Here is a 15,306-nt window from a genome sequence, read left to right as displayed (position 1 = left end):
TACGTATCACAGAACCCTCAATAGATTTAGGAAAAAAGAACTTTGCGAAAGGACGAGTATACGTAACTCTCAGCAGAGTCAAAACTTGAAGAATGGCTTATCTGATTTAAAACCCTCTAAACTTTTATCTAAACCTCACGATGATTGCGTATTAGCAGAAATGCAACAATTGACATATCTCATTTCTGAAAAAAGTAGACTGACTGGATTCAGTATTTAGTTAGAACCATTTAAATGTTTCCCAAACTACAAATAAATTGTAAGTTGTAAAATTGTAGAGTGCAACTGTAAAATTTGTATTTTTTAACATTGTAACATTGTAAATTGTAACATTTTAAATTGTAATTTATGTTTCACAACAATACGTGTCATGTAACCCGCGATAAAAGTCGCATGTTTCTTCACTTGGCCCCATTATAGACGAAGATAAAAAAATTGACTAGAATGAATTTTATGTTTGCTTCAGAGAATCTTTGGTTCAAAATTTTCACTATAATCTGAGCAGGCGGTGTCGCGAAAATATATCATCCATGTGCCACGAGAATTAAATATCGTTCAAGACGAAGGCAAAACCTTAGCTGTGAAAATACACCCGGAGACGGCAAAACCACGTGATGTGTGACGTATTCCGCAAGGGGCGTAAGTTAGATTACGTAGCCACAACGTGTGAAATTTAAATTTTCTTAGATTTATCCGGAACCCCTTATTCAGATCCAGACCAAATTACCATGGGACCATCTGAGAAGTACACCCTTCCAAACAAAAAAAGAATTTTTCAAATCGGTCCAGTAGTCTTGAAATAATCAGAAAACATACATAAAAAGCCGCAAGACGAAATCATAACCTCCTTTTTTGAAGTCGGTTAAAAAGAAATTTCATTTCTATATCGCAACGATTTTCAAAGTGTGAAACTGCACCTCCAGTCAGAACTCAAAAAGTACCAATGTATTTCTTGGAAAAATGAAGCTTGATACAGGTATTGTGTATGTATTCAGTGGCTCCCAAAAGTGTTCGTACACCTACGACTTTCAGTGAAATTGGCCTCTATCCATTGGTTAGAATTAATATTTCGAAAAAGGTATTTAATTATAAGGTCTATGATCAATTTTTAACAAAACTACATAAAATTATTTTTAAAAATATTAAAACTTAATTTTTTAAAAATCAAAAACCAAAAAGTGCCGGAAATTTTATCTCACAAAAGTCTTCGTACACTTTAAAAAATGTCTATATATTATTGAATAATTTAACTTTTTATTAAGTTATTAATTAGTAGAATATCATGCAATATCAACAACACCTTTTAAATGTCTGGGAATATATTTCATTGTTTTTTCTTTATTTTTTTGAGTAATTTCTGAGTAAGTGTTCAGCTAGCCATCGAATCTTACTGTTTCTAGCTCTATTTTCGCTTCAAAGCCGTATTTTCGTAATCTAGCCTCCAGATATCTCTAAATATGTTAGATTAAATTTAAATCTGGAGATTGAGGGGGTATTTTCTAAACTTTTGGACAATTTGCGAGGCACTAGACGCAAACGTTGAAAACCATGTGCTCCTTATAGTTATTTTGATAAAAAACAAAGTTGTTCCCGATAACTAAATTTCTGCCTAAGAGTTTTAAATTGGTTTTTAAAATATTTAAATGAATAGCATGATTCATTATTTCATCAAAAAATTCCAATCTACCAAGTCCTGATGCTGATAAGCACCCTCACTCAAGAACACCTTCACCGTCCTGATTAACTGATCCAACTAAGTTCTCAAGATTAAGTTCCTCATTTTTTTCCTCTATTTACAGTTATACAACAATTCAACCAAAAATGTTAAATTTATTTTCGTGTCTAACTAAGACGTAATTCCAAAACGTTTTAAGCTTATTTATCATTGATTTTGCGACGAAAAGCGTAAGCTTTCTGTTTTACACACGATCAAGAAAATTTCCGCGGGAAGAGGTCCCATTTAATCCAGCTAATCAGAGAACTTGGCGAACAATTTTAGGTGAAAAATAAATGTAAAATGTTTCATTTAACTCTGTAGAAACTTTTACAGTACCCAAATGTGTATTTTTCATACATTTTTTAACTTTCAATCTCCGATCACGCTTTGTCAACTTTGCCGGTTGACCTTTTCTTGTCTTGTTTTCGGTCCGATTCCTTTCTTTAAAGCATTTTATCAAGCACTTTACAATAGAATGAAATAAATTAACTAATTTAGAGACATTTCAAGCCAATTTACCGCTACTGTAAGAAAAAAATTCAAATTTCGAATGGTGTTTGTTGTTTTTTACGAATATCAGCCATTTTAAAGAAATAACCACAATATTAAGGAATAAATAAACAAAAATTTAAAGCCAAATGACTTTTAAGAGTCACCACAATGCAAAAATAATAAAAAAAAACAACATATGATAATTTTAATTATGAATTTATTCGAAAATATTTGAGTGTACGATGACTTTTGTGGCACGTTATTTCTCTATCTCTTCGTTTTTTGACCCATTTCAAAAAGAAGATCCGTCAATATTTTGAAAAAACTACTGGGTTGTATTTAGAATGACATAGGCATGATGTGAAAAAATATTGGACTACATACTCGAATTCAGTTTCGCGTTATCTTGGTTTTACTAAAAAATTTCTAAGTGTACGAACACTTTTGGGAGCCACTGTATACATTTTCAACATATTCCTGCAAAGTCCTCTGATGTGTCTTCTATGAATTAATGTGCATTTAGCCAGCTGAAAAGAGCTATCTCCCCCATAAGCGCAAACTCACTAATTTCATCCTTTGACTTGGAAAGTTGTGGAACAGGAATATCTATACAAGACTTTCCCAAACTGTGGTCCGCGGACCCCCGGAGGACCGCGAGTCCATGCCAGGGGTTCCGCTGTGCTATCCAGCAAAAATGTTAAATATAATTGAGGTTTGCCCGAACCATAGTTAATAGTTAAAATCCTAATACGCCATAAAAATACAACTCGTATGAAAAATTAACACACTAAAACAGTGTAATGTTCGCTAACTTCAAAAGTTCATTCTATTAGTAAACTTGATGTAGGAATTTTGTGATAACATATTAATTCCTATTTGAATTTCAACTAGAATTTTACTTGCGTAACTCAAAACACAATAACGTAAGAAATGAAAACCAGACAAGAGCTCTGAAAAATGTACAGAACAATGAATAAAAAAAACTGAAAGGGAAAAAAAACCCGAAAAAATATATTAGAAAGAAATAGATTTAACTGTGTCAAATCTTTTTCTTTCTTTTTTTTTCTCTTGCGCGCGCCAAAAAGGGGGGGGGGGGCCGCGAAGTTCGTAATTTTTTCGGAGGGGGTCCGCGGAGGTCTGAAGTTTGGGAACCTCTGCTGTAGACAGAAATGTCAAGAAAAGACCCTCTATCAAAGCGCGATGTCAACTCATAGTTCAGAAGCAAGGTTATGAGATTGAACGTTAAAAAAACTAAAATTTACATTTTAAACTTTAAAAAAATGACTCCAAAATCGTTCTAAAAAATTGCAAACATCCTCTGTATTTGTTCAGATAGTTAACATAATTAGATTTGTTATAAACGTGACTCTAAATGTTATCAGATTTTGATGTAACAAAGGCATCCAAAACGTACGAATTTAAGGCAGCAAAATTATGGATTGAGTAAGACCAAGGACAATTAGTTCAGAAAAGATTTCTTTTGCTAACGACATTCAAAACCTTATTAGTTCTTAAAACTGTGTATACAGTGGCTCCCAAAAGTGTTCGTACACCTTGAAATTTTGTAGTAAAACCAAAATAACGCAAAACTGAGTTCGAATATGAAGTCCATTTTTTTTCACACCATTCCTATGCTATTCTGAATAAAACCCAGTAGTTTTTTTTTTCCTTCAAAATATTGCCAGATTTATTTTTGAAATTTGTCAAAGAACGAAGAGAAAAATTACGCCACAAAAGTCATCGTACATTGAAATATTTTCGAATAAATTCATAATTAAAATTATCATACGTGGTTTCTTTTTTTTTTTTTTTTTTGTATTGTAATGACACTTTAAAGTCATTTGCCTTTAATTTTTTGTTTATTTATTCCCCAATATTCTGCTTATTATTTTAAAATGGCAGGTATGCGTAAAAAACAACAAACACGATTCGAAATTTGATTTTTCCCCCCTCACAGTAGCCGTAAATTGGTTTGAAATGTCTCTAAATTAGTTAAGTTATACCATTCTATAATGAGAGAGAAGTGCCTGATAAAATGCTTTCAAGACAAGAGTCGGATCGAAAACCAGGTAAGAAAAGGTCAACTGGCAAAGTTAACAAAGCGTGATCGGAGGTTTACAGTTAAAAAAAAAATATGCAAAATACACATTTGAGTACTGAAAACGTTTTTGCAGAATTGAATGAAACATTTTACGTTTGATTTTTACCTAAAATTGTTCGCCAAGGTTTCTGATTAGCTGTATTAAATGGGACCTCTTCCAGCAGAAATTTTCTTGTTCGTGCGAAAAACAGTAAGCTTACGCTTTCCGTCGTAAAATCAATAATAAATAAGCTCAAAACGTTTTGGAACAACGTCTTACTTATAGATGAAAATAAATTCAACACTTTGGGTTAAATTGTTGTATAATTGTAAATGGAAGAAAAAAAAATGAGGAATTTAATCTTAAGAACTTAGTTGGATCAGTTAATCAGGACGGTGAAGGTGTTCTTGTGTGAGGGTGCATCTCAGTATCAGGACTTGGAAATTTGGAATTTTTTGGTGAAATAATGAATTATGCTGTTCATTTAAATATTTTTAAAAACAATTTTAAACTATTAGCCCAAAATTTGGTAATTGGAAACAACTTTGTTTTTTATCAAGATAACGATAAGAAGCACACGTTCGCGTTTGGTGCCTCAAAATTTGTCCTTATGCTTAGAAATATCTCCTCAATCGCCAGATTTAAACTTAATGGAATATATTTAGAGATATCTGGTGGCTAGATTACGAAAATTCTCCATTGAAACGAAAAGCGAACTAGAAACAGTAAGACTCGTAGTGCGGCTGAACACTGACTCAGAAATTGCACAAAAAAAGAAAGAAAAAACAATGAAATCTTTTCCCAGACGCTTAAAAGCTGTTGTTGTTACTGCATGATAGTCTACTAAATAATAACTTAGTAAAAAGTTAGATTATTTACTAATTTTTTGACATTTTTTCAACGTGTACGAAGACTTTTGTGAGATAAAATTTCCGGCACTTTTTGGTTTTTGATTTTTAAAAAATCAAGTTTTAATGTTTTATTAAAAATTTTCATGTAGTTTTGTTAAAAATAGATCATAGACCTTATAATTAAATACCTATTCCGAAATATAAATTCTAACCAATGGATAAGGGAATATTTCATTGAAAGTCGTCGGTGTACGAACACTTTTGGGAGCCACTGTATTTTAATAAAATTCACAGTTTTTTTTTTTTTCTTTCGTACAAAAATATCGTAGATTTATTAATGCAACATTTCCTTCAAACAATTAGCGTTTGCAGACATTACACAACGAAGAACGTTCAACTTCCTATAAAGCTGAATAATAATAAGAGCAATGAAACATTCATTTGGTTCTATAACAAAATTTGATAAACATATTGAAAAATGAGAGCTTTATAAGACTTGACACTTACCTATTCCGTATTTTTTTGTCCCATTGGCACTATAATTTCCGCTAACGTAATACTGAGCAAGTAGTATTTTGTCCGTAATCTGGAATTCCTTCCACTGAAGTATAACGCTTTCGGTTGTATGTTGAACTAAAAATATACAAAAGTAAATTCTAATTATCGCTCTCAAAAAAAAAAAAAAAAAAAAAAGAAGAAAAAGAAAAGAAAAAAAAAAGTTTAAAATGCTGTTCTTTAAAATTAATGTCTGCGTTTTTACCTGGAAAGTAATTTTTCCCCATAGAGTATGATAATAATTGTGCTTGGCAGATTTCTGAAATGTTTAACGGGGACACCGGAGTGCCCCCCCCCCCCCAGCGTCGCGAGTATTCCAAAGGGTACATATCCCGGCTGGTTTTAAGAGGGTAGTTCATTTTCAATGCTATGAATAATAGCTACTAATTATGAGCCCATAACAGGAGTAGTAATGAATAACACAATCAGATAAAATTTTACTCCTTACATGTTAATATTTATCGGTTACTTTTCTAAGAAGAAACACTTTGGATGAGAAATAAAAGTTTTTGAATATTATTTTTATGTACTTGTTTTTCATTCGCTAGGACTATTTTTAGAAAATCTTTTTTGGTTCAAATCCGGGTTCGTGGATTTAAATCAGCTTGATTTAAATCACGATTAAAATCATGATTTAAATCACGATTACAATCATGATTTAAATCAAGTGGTTTTGAGAAAGTCATTGATTTTCAACAAAATCATTGATTAAAATCACGATTACAATCATGATTTAAATCAAGTGGTTTTGAAAAAGTCATTGATTTTCAACAAAATCATTGATTAAAATCAGTAGATTTAATTTTTACAGATGAATTTTGCATTTTTAGAATGTGTTGCTCTAAATTTAGTTATACTGCTTTATACAATCTTAACTTCAACTGGCAAAACTATAGATATAGACCCCGCTTTCCGTATGTGTAACAATACTGCTTTATACAATCTTAACTTCAACTGGCAAAACTATAGATATAGACCCCGCTTTCCGTATGTGTAACAAATTTTCAGACTTTTGTAATATTGCTTTTACTCCAAAATAAGTTCAGAACAAATAAAAAAATTTATTCAGTTTTAATCAGTATTTCAACCAATTTTTCTTTTCACCATGACTAATAAAGTTAAAAGTAACTGTTCAACATATTATTTTAACACTAAAAACATACATGATGATGGAAACCTTATCTTTAAGCAAAGCATAAAATAAAATCACATCTTATCTAAACATTCTAACATATTTATAAATCTTAAATGCCTATTGAATATTTAGAGAACTTATCCTAATGTTAAGAGTAAACTGAATGGATTCATTAGTTCAGATTGCTTTATTTTCAAGGTTTTTTGCCTTCTTCATCCCAATTGAACACTTGAATCCGTTTTAGAACATTTGTTGACGCTACGCTGATAAACATAGAAAGCTGCTAAATTTTAAGAAATTTTTCTTCTAAAACGTATGAAAGTTATAATTCTAGGAAATAGTAGTACCACTATTTCCTAGAATTATAGTTGAGGGATTTGTGGTTGTAGCTGGGGGGTGGCGTGGGGGGGGCGGGTGTTAAAACTAATTTGAATCATGCATTTGTATGAAAGCTGTTCTAGTTGTACCTATTATTAAAAAATAGCTACTACCATGAAATGAAAATAGCTAAAATGTTGCTTTTTTATCTATTGTATGAACTATATTATGTTTATAATTGTAAAAGTAATTAATGTCTACAAATATTTGAAGATTTTTAAAAAAAAACTTAAAAATCTGATTTAAATTTTAAAAAATCCGATTTAAGTACAAAAAAATCCACAGACCCCGTCAAATCTTGTTGTAAAAATCCTGAAAAGCTAATCAGATATTAAGTTTAGAAGTCAATGTTTTAAATGACAAATTAATTGTCCAAAATAATCTTTCATAGTTAACTATCTTTAGACTTTTATGGGCATCTGTTGTCAAATTTATCTTATTCCGGGAAGCGAAATAAATCGGCCGGTCCACCGGGATTTTGACTGAAAATCAGCACTGTTCCGGCCAAACCTAAAATTGTGAACTAAATGTTAAGTCTAAATTGAATAAACAGAATGAATAAACATGAAATAAAGAGTATTTATCATCGAGTATTTTAATTAATTTGAATACTTTTATTCAATTAAATCTTATTGGCAATTTACTTACAATTTTCAACTGCTATGTATAAAAATGTTTATACATATTTGGAAGCAAAATGGACTTCGTCCTTTTTTATAAGCAATTCATTAAATTTAGTTGCTTACGACGTCAAAAGTGTACAGGTTTTAATGAACATTTAGTTTTTTGCTAAAAATATTTAAAAAGTGTTGAACAGGGGTCGACAAGTAATTTTACTGGGCTCCTGCTGAATGCTTTTGGAAATTTTTATCGAAGTCGAGAAAAAACAACCACATTTTTAAAAACTTAAAATCAGTCATGCAATTACTTCAAAAAGACTAGAAAAAGTGATAAAAGTGGCGCTTAAATATATCGTTGCCTCCGTAAACTGTAATTTATACTTCCAAAACATCTTTGGTGATCCAGTTTTTGACCATCCACGGTCCGCCAATTACCCACCGCTGATGTAGAAAAAAGGGTTTAATCTCCGGATTATCGGCAGAATAGGGTGACACAGTAAGCACGGATAAGCGAAAATCGCAGATAATCCGAACAAGAGGTAAAAAACGATGCAACTGTGTAAAATAGCTAAAAATACGAGTAGCACTCACACATACATTTCAATTATAGCTAAAAACAATGCTACATTGCTTAGCTTCTAACATTTAATGTAGAAAATATAAAAGTAAAATAAAAAATAACACAAAAGTCAATAAACATAAAATGACAGTTTTAAAAAAAAATGTGAAAAGGCCCGCGGATAATCCAACCGCCGATAATCGGGAGTTTATGTCAAAAATTATCAAATTTTGGAATTATTCGATTTTTGAGAATGACCTTTTCCCGTTATTCATTGCAAAGTATACAAGTAATTATACACTCAAGATTCATTAGATTACCGGAATCGATAAGTAATTCCTACAAATTTTTATAACTTGCTTTAATCGCCAATATTTCACCATGCATCCATTCGTCGATAATTTCGCAACGTAGTTCTTTCATGCCGTTTAACAATTAACACAAAAAAGCATGATAAATTACTCCGAATAAAAGTCCTTAACCTCCGAAAGGCATTACGATGAAAATATGGATGTGTTTTCATGTGACATTAGTTTGGTCTCTCTATGCTTCCATCGTAATTCAATAAATGTATTCTAGAAAATAATGTAGCATCAATACAAGAAATAAGGCAAAGCAGTGGTTCTCAAGTTCTTCTAGCCCACGTACGCCTTTATATGTATCATTAACCAGTAACCACGCAACTCCCCAACAAAAAAAACTCTACTTTTATTACAATGTAGTTCAGGGTTTGGGGTCAAAATGTCGCCGGTCCAAAATGTCGCCAGTCCAAAATGTCGCCAGTCCAAAATATCGCCAGTCCAAAATGTCGCCAGTCCAAAATGTCGCCGACCCAAAATGTCGCCAGTCCAAAATGTCGCCAGTCCAAAATGTCGCCAGTCCAAAATGTCGCCGACCCAAAATGTCGCCAGTCCAAAATGTCGCCAGTCCAAAATGTCGCCAGTTCAAAATGTCGCCAGTTCAAAATGTCGCCAGTCCAAAATGTCACTGGTTCAAAATGTCGCCAGTCTAGAAGGTCGCCGGTTCAAAATTCGCTCATTCAGTCGGTAAGAAAAATGTAACTGTACAGCAATGCTGTTAAACATCAAATTTGCGAATAAATGGTAACTGCCTTAAAATGTTGAATGTCACCCTTAAAAATGGGACTGAGAGAAATGAGTTTCTTCATAAATTCTAAAACCTTTCTCCCGTTTTGATTCGTAACTCTTGACTGTTTTTCAGCAAATAAATATAGAATACAAGCATACGCTCTTTTCATTTTTTACGTTATCTTATTTCTTGTGACTCGCTATCTACCAACTGTAAAAAGTTCTGACGGCGTTTAGTTCTGACGTTCGCTGCATTGTTTTGAACTTTTCTTCAAGAATAGTAGGTGTGTATGTTTCCGATTTTTTGCGGCCATTCTACCTGAAAACCTGTAGTAAGAATTGGAACGGTACCAGCAAGTACCCATATATGATTTAGGGCTGAGTGGTTTTTTGCGTCAATTCGTTCAAGATAGTGGAGCAACTGAACGTTTTCATCGATCTGCATGACTGACAGTTCTCAAAAAATGTTGACCGGAATCAAATAAAATATTAGGATGCAGCAGGTGGACAGATGTCGAGCCAATAACACCAGGGGGTGGAGCAATCGAGAATGTTTTTCCCTTTCTTTTTCATTATTTGTGACTGATATATCTCAAGAAGTAATTCAAGGATTCATAAAAAAAAGTTGGTATGCTAGTGAAACTAAACAAAAACAGGTTCCGTTCTAAGTTAATTTTTGTCATCGTTTGCGTAAGTCAGTGTAATTAAATACACGATGAAAAATTAACTAAATTTAAATGTATCACTCAAAAGAGAGAGAGAGAGGTTGAAAGAGAGAGAGAGGGGGGGGGACTATTTTATATATTAGTGCTACAGGGTCGGAGGGAAAATGGCTGACTCTTGCCCTGGGAGTTTTGGACCCTTCGATTCCAACTCCTTCACCCCAAAATCAGATTGACATCTTTTCCAACACTAAAAAAAATTCAGACGCGCTGCTGGAAAATAATGAGCTACTAATGTGTCTAGTATCTGCAAGTAACATATCTTGCAAATAACAGGCATGATTTTCGCTAAAACTCAGTAACCTTTCTGAAAATATTCTGGCATCTTTCTGAAGAATTCAGTAATTCCCCCGATTAAAGCCATTCGTGTCTTTAGAACCTTTAGAGAAAACTTTAATAGGTTAATATAATAGCTTGACACCTTCCTGCTTTTCCAAGAGAGCGCCTAAAGAATTATTGGAAACATGACCAAAGCTAAGATAGAATTGCAGACAAGTACCACGTATTTAACTCGAAAGCAGTTCTTGCAAAGCTACTGAATCCAGATACTTATTCGCTCTTATTGAGAGCTTTGTCAATCTGGACGGGCCGTAATCGAGCTAAAGCCGATAAACGTATTAAATACGCTCAGTTAACCTTTAAACTGGTAGCTTTAAGTATTTTTCACAACAGTGAGTAGTCTGCACTTGTGCCACTTTTAACAATTCAGGAAACTTTTTGACAAAGATACTTGATTTTCTCAGGAAGTGGATAAAAACCTGCGAAATCCCGAAATATTCTACGGAAATAATCAGTAACGTTTCGGAATTTTTTTACAGTGAGCTGCGCTAGCACTGGCACACCTGAGGCCTTTGAAGGAAAATGACCAACTCTGACCTCTTGGAATTTCAAACTTTTGACTCACGACTCCGACTCCGATGCTTTTACTCCAAACTCAGTTCAACTCTGACTTCGAGCGCGCAGCCTTTTTCCATAAACTTGTTCTTGTTCTACCAGGGGTTTTAAATTGTTGTTGTCAGAATTCAGGGAAAAAAAAAAACTTACTGGTAAAACTTTGTTTAAGGTTTCAAACTAAAATGGTCCCAATATCAGGTTTCTATATTTTAATTTCACGTACATTATTATTGTTTTTTCTTTATCACGTTTGTTGTAAATGACGAAAACAAGGGGTACCCAACATTCGATTCTTCTAATCTGCAATTGAAAATTCCTTTAAAAACTTTGCATATATGCTGAAATCAATTACAAATACTTTATTTCTTAACAAACCAGTCGAAAATGGCAAGAGATGCAAATTTGAATTCGTTGTCTTTTTTCCGATCACCAGCCAGAATGAAATCGCAACAAACGTGAAAAAGAATTAGACTTCATATTAAAATGGGCTTAAAAAAGGTTTTATTCTAACTCTATATATGGTTTGGTAGTTTAAAAAGAAAACTATATTAATGATAATAATCCTCATATAAATAATAGCCAATGATCGAGTAACCCGTGTGTTTCAACAATGAAACTCGCGACACGGCATGATAATTTGATATTATGTTTCGGTAGTGTTTAACATTCAGGGAAAGGCTGAACTCGATCCGGCAACTTAACAGTTTTACTGGTAAGACTGTGTTATTTCAGGGGAATGAAGAAACGAAAAAATGGTCAACAATGAACGATACCTACTGGAGTTTAGGGTTAATCTACTGGAGTTAGGTTTACCATTTCAACTATCAAAATATCACTAAAGAGGCAATGGCTTCGTTCAAATTTAGAAGCAAAATTTCACCCGTCATACTTTGACGGGCGACTTTCTAGTAATAAATAAACGAATAATTTTTTCTTGGAAGGAATCGAACTTTCGAGTAGCAAATGTTTGCTACATAAATTGTGAAAGAATGCTAATTCAGTTTTTAATATCCCTAGTAATTAAAATTCTGCAGAAAAACAGTCAAATTTTACTAATTTAGGTTTTTTTTTTTTAAATATATCTTGCTCAGTCACCCTCTTTATCTCTTGCCTGATCTTGAGACGATCTAAGGGAAACATTTAAATTTAATGTTTACTTAAGTACACTAACTATGACTCGCGCAAATAATTAAAAAAATCATTTTAAAACAAATAGTTCCTGTTTCCGTTTAGTTTTACTTCCATACCATTTTTTTTGTTTGAATCCTTGCATTACGTCTTGAAATATAGCAGTCATATTAAACAAGAAAGAAAATTCCGTTGCACCAATCCTCACGCATGTTTACTAGGGTGGTCACAAGGTACATGGGGAAAAAAAATTTTCAACTAATCTTTTGCGGCACCCCCCTAAAATGTGCCAATAGACCAGAAAATGTGATTTGGAAAGTTTCAAGTCATTTCGATGATATTAACACGTGCCGCAAAGAGGCTAAAGTTACGAAAAATTGCGATTTTATAGCAAAAAAATCGTAGTTTTTCATCTGTAAAACCAAAACAATTCATTCTAGAAACTTCGTTCTGGTCTCATTTTATAGGGAATTTCATTCTCTTTAAGTCTAATCTCATCTAAATTCTTGTAAAAATCGATTGAACATTATTCAGGATTTTTCAAGTCAGGTCGTAGCTAATATCCTCAAAATCGCGTAAAAAGAACGAATCATTATAATATAAATTGTATTGCTTCTTTTAGTTAATGGTTGTAACCCCCTTTACACTGTTAAGCTATCAGAGCAAAAACAGCAATATTATCAGAAATATATGCAGCGAAATCCTGTTACAACGAATACCGATACAACGAAATATCTGTTTCAACGAAAGACATTTTTCAGCTCCGATTTGATTTCTATTACGTTGCTTGAATTTCATTACTACTAATAACTCGTTACAACGGAGAAAATTTCCGATAATTTGAAGTTCGTTGTAACAGAATTTCACTGTACTATAGTTATGTCTCTAAAACTCAAAGCTAAAACAAACAACTGCATGTAAAACTTATGAAATTAGCTGTAGAGGCCATAAATACGGAACGTTGCTTTCCTCCTCGGGGGTCAGCGCTAAACACTAGCTTAAAAATCCCAGTCTTGTAAGGGTTTTCGACCCCCCCAGAGAAAGGAAAAACTACGATTCCCAGGAAGGTGGCCTGTGTTCTTAGACGAGGACTTATTAGAGCTTTCGTTAAAATGACAGTCATTTTATGGCTCCTTTCTGCAGTACAAACCTGCGTTTTGTGAGTACAGTTGTTACAGAAAAAGTTTTTGTATTTAGCACCACATCTTAGAAGTCGGTTTGAAAGCAATTTTGATTTGCAAAATAGGTACGTCCATTAGTCCTCAACCGGATGTTTTTCAAGAATTTCAAGATGAATGGTATAGACAAGAAGCAATTCAAAGCAAGTATAGAAGATTAAAAACAAAATAAGCAATCCAGGTGAAATTTCAAGCTTTCTTTCTGCGAAATAAAAACAGTAGCAGCTTAGGGATGCTTATAAGAAGTTCATTCATCTGTGCTTAACTTATTTAGGCAGTCTTTGTCTAAACAATGTTACTTTTCGAGTACCTGGCGCTATTCATCACACAAGATGGATGGCAAAGGCCATATCGCGTAGTGAGAAGCAAAGGGATATAAGTGGACTTTTTAAAGTTCCTTATAAAATGCGTTTAAAGTGCAGATCCTAAGTAGGCTTTCATTGAACTTTTTTTCTAAATCATGCTATATAACAGCCCCTACCAGAGCTACTAGTACCATCTCTTGTCCCTAAGCAGAGGAGACGTTCCCCTATTATTTGCAATGATTATCTCGAAAATTTCATTACATTCCTTTGCTTCTCACTGCCCTCGTATACTCTTTAAAAATATATCTTCTCAGGGATCAGTTTTCCTTAATAGATTTAAAGATAAAAGGTATTGAAGATATTTGGTTGTTTATCAACAATATTTACGGAAAAGTATGGTTGATTGTCTGCGATCCAGCTTTGGCCCCCAACCAAGATCTACAGTTACACTGTAACAAATTTCGGAAACGTTTCTTGGTATATCGGAAACGTTTCCGAAATAGTAGGAATCCTTCATCCAATAGCGAATACCTCAATATTCAGAAAGCTTTTTGTTATTTCAAGATATCTAGAAGCGGAAGTGATGACGCAACGTTTCGAAACCTATTTCATCCTTCCAACCCGGGCGCCAATGAGTCGGAAATAACGAGAACTTATTTTTTTCTTATCTATGGTTGCTGCAGTCAGCAACTGTTTAGCATTGGATTACTTGTTATTTCATGTCTAGAGAGTAGTAAAATGTGTCGAAACTAATTTTACGCCTTTGCATTTTGGACTGCCCTTGATTTTTTAGACGATATACGCAGCTATTAAGTTAGTTAATAACCATTTGCTTCTTTATAATTTCCAATGCGACCATAATTAGATATATATTGTGTGTTCAAGCGTGAATAGTTTCAACACCCGTGTTTATACTTAATGAAGCGAAACCCTTTGGATTACTTATTCAGTTGTAATGGAGGTACTTAGATTTTCTTCCGCTCATGTTCACTTGTAAGTATTAATGAATATTTTAAAACATGTTGTTATATACATTTATATTTTTGTTGATTTGCATTTGATGAGGCTAAAATTGTAACTGTTTTTTGGGTTTATCGAATTAATTTCAAGTTATCCTACATGTGCGCGGTGTACTATTTGTTGTAACCAACTGAAACTGATTAATTACGCAAAAGAAACAAGATTTATATTTGAGAAGCAAACACAGAAAAGTTTTTTTCGAAATACTTGGATGTACATACATTTTGGTTCAAAAAGAAAAAAAAATCAATTGTTTAATTCATTAAAAATATGGTAAGGCAAATATTTTCTAGTATTGTAATATGCTTCACAAAAATTTGCCAGTATTGTCTTTTTTTATTATAATTTATTCATTCGTTTAAGAATATTTATACCATTAGAAAATGACCATATTATCTATTAGTAAGAACATAGTTATGCAATTAATTCATCTGCTTATCCATTTTGTTAAATGTGGTTAACAATAAAAAAATTCCTTGACATTAGTTGTTCCGAAAATAACATTTCCTTCGTGGATAGACTAGTTTAATGTAGGACAGTCAGGAGGAATGAGTCAGTGGCAAAAATGGAACAGCTGCATTTA

The 15,306-nt window shown here is 32.9% G+C and overlaps 1 protein-coding gene across 1 annotated transcript in view; it reads right to left on the bottom strand.

The window, feature by feature from the left end:
* LOC129229753 (glycine receptor subunit alpha-1-like) overlaps positions 1-15,306 on the bottom strand; it is a gene marked incomplete in the record, with an annotated part of 110,076 nt that overhangs the window by 13,484 nt on the left and 81,286 nt on the right. Inside the window, 1 exon segment of the mRNA XM_054864123.1 lies at positions 5,649-5,755. Within this exon segment, the coding sequence (XP_054720098.1) occupies positions 5,649-5,755 (107 nt within the window).

Source organism: Uloborus diversus, chromosome 9 (assembly GCF_026930045.1).
Source record: "Uloborus diversus isolate 005 chromosome 9, Udiv.v.3.1, whole genome shotgun sequence".
NCBI classification, from domain to species: domain Eukaryota; kingdom Metazoa; phylum Arthropoda; class Arachnida; order Araneae; family Uloboridae; genus Uloborus; species Uloborus diversus.
The sequence above is the reverse complement of the archived record's forward strand: the minus strand, read 5'-3'. Positions and strand labels throughout refer to the sequence as shown.